The sequence below is a fragment of the Oncorhynchus mykiss genome, chromosome 13 (assembly GCF_057628025.1).
Source record: "Oncorhynchus mykiss isolate SJ-2025 chromosome 13, ASM5762802v1, whole genome shotgun sequence".
In the NCBI taxonomy this organism is placed as follows: Eukaryota; Metazoa; Chordata; class Actinopteri; order Salmoniformes; family Salmonidae; genus Oncorhynchus; species Oncorhynchus mykiss.
Window position 1 is genome coordinate 58,363,395 of NC_143034.1, and position 12,760 is coordinate 58,376,154.

At 43.8% G+C, this 12,760-nt stretch overlaps 1 protein-coding gene across 1 annotated transcript; it reads left to right on the plus strand.

The window, feature by feature from the left end:
- Nucleotides 1-8,060: 8,060 nt before the first annotated feature.
- LOC100136718 (fast myosin light chain 2) lies at nt 8,061-11,953 on the plus strand. The gene is given in 7 exon segments (NM_001124679.1): nt 8,061-8,125; nt 8,836-8,934; nt 10,598-10,673; nt 10,952-11,056; nt 11,275-11,353; nt 11,460-11,508; nt 11,605-11,953. Coding segments are annotated over 7 exon segments (513 nt in total). The 5' UTR covers nt 8,061-8,122; the 3' UTR covers nt 11,707-11,953.
- Nucleotides 11,954-12,760: the final 807 nt, after the last annotated feature.

Sequence of the window (12,760 nt, forward strand, 5' to 3'; positions counted from 1 at the left end):
TAAAAATAAAGAATAACACTGGAATGAGTGGGTGTGTCCAAACTCCTGACTGGTACTCTATATACAGTGCATTCAGGAAGTATTCAGACCCCTTGACTTTTTTTCACATTCTGTTACATTACAGCCTTACTCTAAAATAGATTTTTTTTTAAATGATATCCTCATCAATCTACACACAATACCCCATAATGAAAAAGCAAAAACAGATTCTTAGAAATGTTTGAAAATGTATGCCAAATAAAAAACTGAAATATAACATTTACTTAAGTATTCTGACCCTTACTCAGTACTTTGTTGAAGCACCTTTGGCAGCAATTAAAGCTTTGAGTCTTCTTGGGTATAACCCAACAAGCTTGGCACACCTGTATTTGGAGTTTCCCATTCTTTTCTGCAGATCCTCTCAAGCTCTGTCAGGTTGGATGGGGAGCGTTGCTGCACAGCTATTTTCAGGTCTCTCCAGAGATGTTTGATTGGGTTTAAATCCGGGCTCTGTCTGGGCCACTCAAAGAAATTCAGAGTCTTGTCTCGAAGCCACACCTGCGTAGTCTTGGTCTTTCGTCCAAGAACTCTTCGGCATTCAGGAGTTCAATCTTGGTTTCATCAGACCAGAGAATCAGACCAGAGAATCTTGTTTCTCATCAAATCAAATGTATTTATATAGCCCTTCGTACATCAGCTGATATCTCAAAGTGCTGTACAGAAACCCAGCCTAAAACCCCAAACAGCAAGCAATGCAGGTGTTGAAGCACGTTGGCTAGGAAAAACTCCCTAGAAAGGCCAAAACCTAGGAAGAAACCTAGAGAGGAACCAGGCTATAAGGGGTGGCCAGTCCTCTTCTGGCTGTGCCGGGTGAAGATTATAACAGAGCATGGCCAAGATGTTCAAATGTTCATAAATGACCAGCATGGTCAAATAATAGGTCTGGGACAGGTAGCACGTCCGATGAACAGGTCAGGACTCCATAGCCGCAGGCAGAACAGTTGAAACTGGAGCAGCAGCACGGCCAGGTGGACTGGGGACAGCAAGGAGTCATCATGCCAGGTAGTCCTGAGGCATGGTCCTAGGGCTCAGGTCCTCCGAGAGAGAGAAAGAAAGAGAGAACGAGAGAATTAGAGAGAGCATACTTAAATTCACACAGGACACCGGATAAGACAGGAGAAGTACTCCAGATATAACAAACTGACCCTAGCCCCCCGACACATAAACTACTGCAGCATAAATACTGGAGGCTGAGACAGGAGGGGTCAGCAGACACCGTGGCCCCATCCAATGATACCCCCGGACAGGGCCAAACAGGAAGGATATAACCCCACCCACTTTGCCAAAGCACAGCCCCCACACCACTAGAGGGATATCTTCAACCACCAACCTACCATCCTGAGACAAGGCCGAGTATAGCCCACAAAGATCTCTGCCACGGCACAACCCAAGGGGGGCGCCAGCCCAGACAGGAAGATCACATCAGTGACTCAACCCACTCAAGTGACGCACCACTCCTAGGGACGGCATAAAAGAGCACCTGTAAGCCAGTAACTTAGCCCCTGTAATAGGGTTAGAGGCAGAGAATCCCAGTGGAAAGAGGGGAACCGGCCAGGCCGAGACATCAAGGGCGGTTCGTTGCTCCAGAGCCTTTTCGTTGACCTTCACACTCCTGGGCCAGGCTACAATCATATGACCCACTGAAGAGATAAGTCTTCAGTAAAGACTTAAAGGTTGAGACAGAGTTTGCGTCTCTCACATGGGTAGGCAGACCATTCCATAAAAATGGAGCTCTATAGGAGAAAGCCCTGCCTCCAGCTGTTTGCTTAGAAATTTTAGGGACAATTAGGAGGCCTGCGTCTTGTGACCGTAGCGTACGTGTAGGTATGTACGGCAGGACCAAATCAGAGAGATAGGCAAGAGCAAGCCCATGTAATGCTTTGTAGGTTAGCAGTAAAACCTTGAAATCAGCCCTTGCCTTGACAGGAAGCCAGTGTAGGGAGGCTAGCACTGGAGTATTATGATTAGGATTCTAGCAGCCGTATTTAGCACTAACTGAAGTTTATTTAGTGCTTTATCCGGGTAGCCAGAAAGTAGAGCATTGCAGTAGTCTAACCTAGAAGTAACAAAAGCATGGATTAATTTTTCTGCATTATTTTTGGACAGAAAGTTTCTGATTTTTGCAATGTTACGTAGATGGAAAAAAGCTGTCCTTGAAACAGTCTTGATATGTTCGTCAAAAGAGAGATCAGGGTCCAGAGTAACGCCGAGGTCCTTCCCAGTTTTATTTGATACGACTGTACAACCATTAAGATTAATTGTCAGATTCAACAGAAGATCTCTTTGTTTCTTGGGACCTAGAACAAGCATCTCTGTTTTGTCTGAGTTTAAAAGTAGAAAGTTTGCTGCCATCCACTTCCTTATGTCTGAAACACAGGCTTCTAGCGAGGGGCTTCACCATGTTTCATTGAAATGTACAGCTGTGTGTCATCCGCATAGCAGTGAAAGTTAACATTATGTTTTCGAATGTCATCCCCAAGAGGTAAAATATATAGTGAAAACAATAGTGGTCCTAAAACGGAACCTTGAGGAACACCGACATTTACAGTTGATTTGTCAGAGGACAAGCCATTCACAGAGACAAACAGATATCTTTCCGACAGATAAGATCTAAACCAGGCCAGAACTTGTCCGTGTAGACCAATTTTGGTTTCCAATCTCTCCAAAAGAATGTGGTGATCGATGGTATCAAAAGCAGCACTAAGGTCTAGGAGCACAAGGACAGATGCAGAGCCTCGGTCGGAATCCATTAAAAGGTAATTTACCACCTTCACAAGTGCAGTCTCAGTGCTATGATGGGGTCTAAAGCATTTCGTATACATTGTTTGTCTTCAGGAAGGCAGTGAGTTGCTGCGCAACAGCCTTTTCTAACATTTTTGAGAGGAATGGAAGATTCGATATAGGTCGATAGTTTTTTTATATTTTCTGGGTCAAGGTTTGGCTTTTTCAAGAGAGGCTTTATTACTGCCACTTTTGGTGAGTTTGGTACACATCTGGTGGATAGAGAGCCGTTTATTATGTTCAACATAGGAGGGCCAAGCACAGGAAGCAGCTCTTTCAGTAGTTTAGTTGGAATAGGGTCCAGTATGCAGCTGGAAGGTTTAGAGGCCAAGACTATTTTCATCAGAGTGTCAAGGGATATAGTACTAAAACACTTGAGTGTCTCTCTTGATCCTAGGTCCTGGCAGAGTTGTGCAGACTTAGGACAACTGAGCTTTGAAGGAATACGCAGATTTAAAGAGGAGTCCGTAATTTGCTTTCTAATATTCATGATCTTTTCCTCAAAGAAGTTCATGAATTTAGTACTGCTGAAGTGAAAGCCATCCTCACTTGGGGAATGCTGCTTTTTAGTTAGCTTTGCGACAGTATCAAAAATACATTTAGGATTGTTCTTATTTTCCTCAATTAAGTTGGAAAAATAGGATGATCGAGCAGCAGTAAGGGCTCTTCGATACTGCATGTTACTGTCTTTCCAAGCTAGTCGGAAGACTGCCAGTTTGGTGTAGCAGCAGTAAGGGCTCGTCGATACTGCACGGTACTGTCTTTCCAAGCTAGTCGGAAGACTTCCAGTTTGGTGTGGCGCCATTTCTGTTCCAATTTTCTGGAAGCTTCAGAGCTCGGGTATTTTCTGTATACCAGGGAGCTAGTTTCTTATGAGAAATGTTTTTAGTTTTTAGGGGTGCAACTGCATCTAGGGTATTGCGCAAGGTTAAATTGAGTTCCTCAGTTAGGTGGTTAACTGATTTTTGTCCTCTGACGTCCTTGGGTAGGCAGAGGGAGTCTGGAAGGACATCAAGGAATCTTTGTGTTGTCTGTGAATTTATAGCACGACTTTGATGCTCCTTGGTTGAGGTCTGAGCAGATTATTTGTTGCAATTGCAAACATAATAAAATGGTGGTCCGATAGTCCAGGATTATGAGGAAAAACATTAAGATCCACAACATTTATTCCATGGGACAAAACTAGGTCCAGAGAATGACTGTGACAGTGAGTAGGTCCAGAGACATGTTGGACAAAACTCACTGAGTCGATGATGGCTCCGAAAGCCTTTCACCAAAAATTAGAATATTATCTGCTATGACTACAAGGTCTGATAGGAATTCAGGGAACTTAATGAGGAATGCTGTATATGGCCCAGGAGGCCTGTAAACAGTAGCTATAAAAAGTGATTGAGTAGGCTGCATAGATTTCATGACTAGAAGCTTAAAAGACAAAAACGTCTTCTTTTTTTTTTGTAAATTGAAATTTGCTATCGTAAATGTTAGCAACACCTCCGCCTTTGAGGGATGCACGGGGGATATGGTCACTAGTGTAACCAGGAGGTGAGGCCTCATTTAACACAGTAAATTCATCAGGCTTAAGCCATGTTTCAGTCAGGCAAATCACGTCAAGATTATGATCAGTGATTAGTTCATTGACTATAATTGCCTTTGAAGTGAGGGATCTCACATTAAGTAGCCCTATTTTGAGATGTGAGGCATCACGATCTCTTTCAATAATGACAGGAATGGAGGAGGTCTTTATCCTAGTGAGATTGCTAAGGCGAACACAGCCATGTTTAGTTTTGCCCAACCCAGGTCGAGACACAGACACGTTCTCAATGGGGATAGCTGAGCTGACTACACTGACTGTGCTAGTGGCAGACTCCACTAAGCTGACAGGCTGGCTAACAGCCTGCTGCCTGGCCTGCACCCTATTTCATTGTGGAGCTAGAGGAGTTAGAGCCCTGTCTATGTTGGTAGATAAGATGAGAGCACCCCTTCAGCTAGGACTCTCATGGTCTGAGAGTCCTTTAGGTGCCTCTTGGCAAACTCCAAGCGGGCTGTCATGTGTATTTTACTGAGCAGTGGCTTCTGTCTGGGCACTCTACCATAAAGGCCTAATTGGTGGAGTGCTGCAGAGATGGTTGTCCTTCTGGAAGGTTCTCCCATCTCCACAGAGGAATTCTGGAGCTCTGTCAGAGGGACCATCGGGTTCTTGGTCATCTCCCTGACCAAGGCCCTTCTCCCCCTCTTCCTCTAGGAAGAGTCTTGGTGGTTCCAAACTTCTTCCATTTCAGAATAAAGGAGGCCACTGTGTTCTTGGGGACCGTCAATACTGCAGAATGGTTTGGTTTTTGCTTTGACATGCACTGTCAACTGTAGGACCTTATATAGACAGGTGTGTGGCTTTCCAAATCATGTCCAATCAATTGAATTTACCACAGGTGGACTCCAATCAAGTTGTAGAAACATCTCAAGGATGATCAATGGAAACAGGATGCACCTGAGCTCAATTTTGAGTCTAATAGCAAAGGGTCTGAATACTTATAAGGTATTTAAAAAAATATATGCTTAATACATTTGCTAAATTTTCAACAATCATTTTTGTTATTTTCTTTGTCATTATGGGGTATTGTGTGTAGATTGACAAGGGGGAAAAATGAATGGAATCCATTTTTGTATATATATATATATATATATATATATACAGTGCCTTGCGAAAGTATTCGGCCCCCTTGAACTTTGCGACCTTTTGCCACATTTCAGGCTTCAAACATAAAGATATAAAACTGTATTTCTTTGTGAAGAATCAACAACAAGTGGGACACAATCATGAAGTGGAACGACATTTATTGGATATTTCAAACTTTTTTAACAAATCAAAAACTGAAAAATTGGGCGTGCACAATTATTCAGCCCCTTTACTTTCAGTGCAGCAAACTCTCTCCAGAAGTTCAGTGAGGATCTCTGAATGATCCAATGTTGACCTAAATGACTAATGATGATAAATACAATCCACCTGTGTGTAATCAAGTCTCCGTATAAATGCACCTGCACTGTGATAGTCTCAGAGGTCCGTTAAAAGCGCAGAGAGCATTATGAAGAACAAGGAACACACCAGGCAGGTCCGAGATACTGTTGTGAAGAAGTTTAAAGCCGGATTTGGATACAAAAAGATTTCCCAAGCTTTAAACATCCCAAGGAGCACTGTGCAAGCGATAATATTGAAATGGAAGGAGTATCAGACCACTGCAAATCTACCAAGACCTGGCCATCCCTCTAAACTTTCAGCTCATACAAGGAGAAGACTGATCAGAGATGCAGCCAAGAGGCCCATGATCACTCTGGATGAACTGCAGAGATCTACAGCTGAGGTGGGAGACTCTGTCCATAGGACAACAATCAGTCGTATATTGCACAAATCTGGCCTTTATGGAAGAGTGGCAAGAAGAAAGCCATTTCTTAAAGATATCCATAAAAAGTGTTGTTTAAAGTTTGCCACAAGCCACCTGGGAGACACACCAAACATGTGGAAGAAGGTGCTCTGGTCAGATGAAACCAAAATTGAACTTTTTGGCAACAATGCAAAACGTTATGTTTGGCGTAAAAGCAACACAGCTCATCACCCTGAACACACCATCCCCACTGTCAAACATGGTGGTGGCAGCATCATGGTTTGGGCCTGCTTTTCTTCAGCAGGGACAGGGAACATGGTTAAAATTGATGGGAAGATGGATGGAGCCAAATACAGGACCATTCTGGAAGAAAACCTGATGGAGTCTGCAAAAGACCTGAGACTGGGACAGAGATTTGTCTTCCAACAAGACAATGATCCAAAACATAAAGCAAAATCTACAATGGAATGGTTCAAAAATAAACATATCCAGGTGTTAGAATGGCCAAGTCAAAGTCCAGACCTGAATCCAATCGAGAATCTGTGGAAAGAACTGAAAACTGCTGTTCACAAATGCTCTCCATCCAACCTCACTGAGCTCGAGCTGTTTTGCAAGGAGGAATGGGAAAAAATGTCAGTCTCTCGATGTGCAAAACTGATAGAGACATACCCCAAGCGACTTACAGCTGTAATCGCAGCAAAAGGTGGCGCTACAAAGTATTAACTTAAAGGGGCTGAATAATTTTGCACGCCCAATTTTTCAGTTTTTGATTTGTTAAAAAAGTTTGAAATATCCAATAAATGTCGTTCCACTTCATGATTGTGTCCCACTTGTTGTTGATTCTTCACAAAAAAATACAGTTTTATATCTTTATGTTTGAAGCCTGAAATGTGGCAAAAGGTCGCAAAGTTCAAGGAGGCCGAATACTTTCGCAAGGCACTGTATATATTAATATTATTTGTTTTATTATTGTTATTTAATGAAACATTGAATTTGGCCTTTTGCTATTAACTCAGATATATATACCACTACAGAGGTCCTTAAATTCAAAATTAAATAGCCGAATGGTCCTTGGTATAACCATCTTACAACTCCATATGTTAGCCTAATAGAAACCCAGGCTCGGGCCCTTAGACTCTAAAGGGATTATGGGAGACCTCACTACCGACACCAATTAACATGGTCCAATATACACAAACACTGTACCAGAGTGTTCCCAAAATATTCAAAATATTGATGCATTGACAGTATTTTATGTAATGATATTACACATGCATGCTGGACAGTGCAGTGCCATGCAAAATGTGAGAAGGCCGTTTCAATTGCCTGTGGAAATCGCTGGACATATGAACATAGAAAGTGTAGACAGATAAATATATCTACCCATGCACGCACATGCATAAACATTTACATTTCAAGTCGCTGAGAGCACAAAATGTGTTTATTTAAGCCTTTAATATTGTAATGTAAAAACTAAAGTCAATAATAGGTTGATGTGCCACACTGAAGGGTGATGGTGATGGAGACTATGGAGGGGTGGGACGGTACCAAGATGTGTCCAGCCAGCCAGCAGTCCATCAAGCCTTTTACGTCCTGAATGTCCATATTAGTCCACGTGGGACACTAAACGTATGGCCTGGTCCCTGTTGTATCGGGTTCCCTTCATTCCAAGACTCCTGGGTCTATTTCTGATCTCCTGTAAGGTGATAGCTTGTCCCTCATTCTGCCTGTCGCTTAACTTTTGCTTCAAACTCATCCCTCCCTCTCTCCCTCTCTCTGCCTCTACAAATCCAAACTTGAGGCTGTGGCTAAAGTTAGCGCGGTCTACAGAGGTATATAAGCCCCCGAGGATAGGGGTTTAATGCGGCTTCACATCAGTCTCTTCTCTTGTTGACCATCCAAACCTCCATACACACCGTCTCGAGATGGTGAGTAACACCGGTCCTCACTTTCTGACTGCTTACCTGTCCACTACTCTGTGTGCTGTCGATGGGAACCTCCAGGAATAACACAGCATTTCCATATTTTCTCTTTTTCTATTTTAAGCTTTTTTGCTATATTGAAAAATAAATTATGGAACAACTTTTTAAAACTCAACCATACTTTTTTGGGTGGTGACATTTTTAGACATTTTGTGTAAAGCTGTTCCTGGATATACAATATCATTCACAGGATCTAAACATTTTGTTAACACTTTCTTAACAACATTTATATAAAACATGCTGTAAAAGGTTAGCTACCTGAGGAAAATTAATGTTTTATTACATCCACATTCAAAAACATCCTCCTCTGTCCTGAGCCAGAGAAAGAATGTTCCTGAACTTTTCTGAGAACATTTCAAGAGCTAGGTAGTAAGGGATGTTAAACTACATTTAAGACATAGTGGCAGGATTTAATGGTGGACCACACATATTCACCCCACATCACACTGATAGTCGAAGCGAGATAGCAGATGCTAGATGGCAGACGGAACAGTGTACTGGACCTACACACAAGGACATCCTTTCACCTGTCGCTGACCAGGAACAGCTTGACACTGAAGTCAAAGGTCACTAATTGGCCTCCTGAGGGCTACAGCTGAAGGATGAACAGACCTAGAAGGTCCCATTGTTAAGCAGTTGATGTGTTTGTCCTTCAGGCACCCAAGAAGGCCAAGAGGAGGGGAGCAGCAGCAGAGGGCGGTTCCTCCAACGTGTTCTCCATGTTTGAGCAGAGCCAGATCCAGGAGTACAAGGAGGTGAGGATTTCTTAACACACTATGCAACACCTCATCACTTTTACACCTTAAAATGTCAATGGGATAGATTTCCTTTCAACTCCCTATCTGGGCTGAGAGTGAGTGACTCTAGTCTGGCCACCAGTCAGTTTCATTGTAACCTAATTCTGCTGTAGAGTGGCTGAAATAGTTGCTAACACTGAAACAGACAGGCACAGCGGCTAAATTGATACTGTTATAATCATGAGTCAATCATGATGTACTGTTTTTCCTTGTTTCATTAAAGGAGCGAACCCCAAATTAGATTTAGGTGGCTGGCCTCTGATTGGTAAATTCTCAGTGCAGTTGCTATTTTGTCTGCCCCCCCCCCCCCCTCCCAACTTAAAAAAGCAAAAGAATGTCATGAGGAGAAGCTCTGAAGTTTCTGTAACCTTTTGAAGCTCTCCAGGCCTCCCTCTCGTCTGAGCCTTCAGCTGTCACTCAACCTCTCATCTTAAGTCCTCTGCTGCTGAGGGCTGCATGTTTAAGTATGGCAGGACAACTGGGCCCTGGCTGGCACTCTGCACACAGAGGAGAGGGGAAGGGCAGTGAGGGGGGCAGGGATGAATGGGGGGTGACTGGGGGGGATTGGGGGTGGACAGGGTGAGAACAGGTGGGGACAGAGGAGAACAGAAGAGGTGTGGGGGCACCTTCTTGAGCTTCTGATAAGGTCTAGAGTTTGAAAGGTAGGTTAGTGTACCTGTTTATGAGGAGAGGAAGGTCGGAGAGGTGAATGGTATGTAGATGAAAGACGGAGGGTAGAAAGTGAAAGGAGTGTCGGGAAGGATACTGTATGTATGGAAGGATGGATAAGGTCAGGAAATAGGGATCTGGCAGTAGGTGGGAGATTGTATATGATAGTATGTGTTTTCAAAAGTGTTGTCAAGGGATATGGGCACAGACTTGACGGAGGGAATTCTTGCTGCTGTAAGTGATACAGACATCTTAAGTATCACTTGGGGAATGTCTGACATCATCATTGGGACCGTCTTAACACTTTGTAAGGATGGGGGGAGTGTGTGTGCATGTGTGTGAGTCAGGAAGATGGATTACCAGCTGCTTTTTTAAGTTCAAGATCAACCATGGGGGTCCTCTTGGGTTTCATAGACGTAAGAGATGAGGTCCAGAGACAGGCTGGGACAGTGGAAGAAGGATTTAACAGGTGTAACTTAATGAGCTCTCCCTAAATTAACGTGTAAGAATTTAAATTTCTTCTGTTCTTCTTTTTTTTTGTAACCCTAACAAGGGTTACATAGCATTGTGCCATAAATAGGCAGCACCTGACACTTAAATGACCATAGTTGACAGAGGTGTCTCTAAGTTGTATGGAGTGCACATGCTACCCACTTCCCACTACGCACAGGACTGAACCCCCCCTCCTCCATGTCCCACTACACACAGGACTGAACCCCCCCTTCTCCACGTCCTACTACGCACAGGACTGAACCCCCCCTCCTCCATGTTCCACTACGCACAGGACTGGAACCCCCCCCCCCACATCCTGCCTACGCACAGGACTGAACCCACTCTCCTCCATGTCCCACTGGGGATGACAACTTGGCAGACTCTGGTGACTGGTGTTCATGTCATGCCAGACATTATCTGTCTTCCTCACTTCTTCCCTCCCTCCTTCCCACCTTCTCAGGCTTTCACAATCATTGACCAGAACAGAGACGGTATCATCAGCAAGGATGACTTGAGGGACGTGCTGGCCTCAATGGGTGAGCAAGGGTTACATTTAAGACCTTTTAAGATTCTGAGGACATATGTGACTGACTTGTCTCTATTAAAAGTGTGCCTTAGTATGTCCACAATGTACTGTATATGTGTGTGTGTGTGTGTGTGTGTGTGTGTGTGTGTGTGTGTGTGTGTGTGTGTGTGTGTGTGTGTGGTTGTGTGTGTGTAAGAGAGAGAGAGAGAGAGAGAGAGAGAGAGAGAGAGAGAGAGAGATAGATAGATAATGGTTCTAGCTAACCTACACTCCCTCCCTGCTCTGTAGGCCAGTTGAATGTGAAGAATGAGGAGCTGGAAGCCATGGTCAAGGAGGCCAGCGGCCCCATCAACTTCACCGTCTTCCTCACCATGTTCGGAGAGAAGCTCAAGGGTGGGTCTATAACTCACTGTACTTGCTTGCTTTATTTCTGTTGCACATCTCCTAATTTCTTAATTTGACTCTGTTAGGCTCACTGTCTAACTTGTTATAACCAGGTTATAATCGCTTCAAAGTGTTAGTGGCTTTCTAAGTACACTTCCATATCTGAGGACATTGCATGTGTCTTGCTGCCAGTGTAACATGCCTGACTGACGCTCTGTGTGTCTCAGGGGCTGATCCCGAGGATGTCATCGTTAGTGCTTTCAAGGTCTTGGACCCCGATGCTACCGGTTTCATCAAGAAGGACTTGTGAGAATATTTCCTTCCTTATTTTACAGTTGTAGTAATGAGTGCACTCCATAACAGAATCCACAGCTTCATGAATGTTTCTGACTTTGTCTCCCTCTCTCTCTAGCCTTCAGGAGCTCCTGACCACTCAGTGCGACAGGTTCTCTGCAGAGGAGGTGAATACATTTCTAATCATTCAGTTTGAATATCATCATGATCTCTCGTTGTCCCTTGACTTGGCGAGTGGCTGACCCTCCTTCTCCTCCCCTCAGATGAAGAACCTGTGGGCTGCCTTCCCCCCAGATGTGGCCGGCAACGTAGACTACAAGCAAATCTGCTACGTCATCACACACGGAGAGGAGAAGGAGGAGTAATGAAACAGACAGAAGAAAAGAAAACAGCCTCCCTTGTCATTCTACCTTCCTGCTCCTCTCTTCTTCCTTCTATTTTCTCATACCTTCATTCTCTTTATGTGTACTCATGTGCTCTGTCTCTCACTCACACAAATTCTCTAAAAGACTTGTCTCCACTCAAGACATTTGTGTGAGAGCGGGTGCTCATGGGTTGTCTATGTTTGTTCGTGGGGATATGGGATTATTTTCAATAAAAATGATCTTTTAACATCTCCATCTCTTTCTCAACCGCTTTCCCTTCCCTTAACCCTCTTCCTCCTTTTCATCTCTTACTCCTATCATTGGTTGTTTCCCCAGTCTCTCTGTTAGAAGAAATGCACACAGCAAGTCGTATTCCACTGCTGTGGTATGGATGTGTAAACCCCAAGGTGAAAAGGAGCACCAGTCTTTGCCTCGGCTGCAACAGCTGAGGTTAGACCTGGAAGTCCTTTCACTCCCCCTTAATTTAACCCTCAGGTGGGCAAATAAACCAAACAGAGGGATATCGATCTATAAATATTGTAGATGTTATCTCCTGTAGACAAGATGGGAAAATAGGAGATATTCTAAGAAGGAATGAGGCTAGAGAAAAACATGGTCTCCTTAAAGTGACGGCTACGTTTTTCTCAAGAAGTGAAAGGCTGCTAGAGAGAAGAGAAAGGACCCAAAGAAAACACTCGTCTTCACCTCCTTTCCCTCCTCCCTTTCCTCCTTTAGTTCTACCTCTTTGTTTTCTATAAGCTCCTTTGTTTTCTGCACCTGGACTAGCTTTAGTCTGCCAGAAACTCCTCTGTAACGAATAAAAGGGACTAACTGTGAATAAAAGCTCTTATCTTTTGTACACTAGTGTCTCTGTTCATGAGTGGTTCTGATAGAGTGGGATTGAGAAACAACAGGGCTGGTGTGGGTGTATTTCCTGTGCTGTGTGCATTGGGGGAAGAAATACAAATTGTCTGAGACACCACCAAAATCTTATCCGCAGACTAGGCCCATTTGTAAAGACAGCAATCATACATCTTTACTGCCCCCTGCTGGA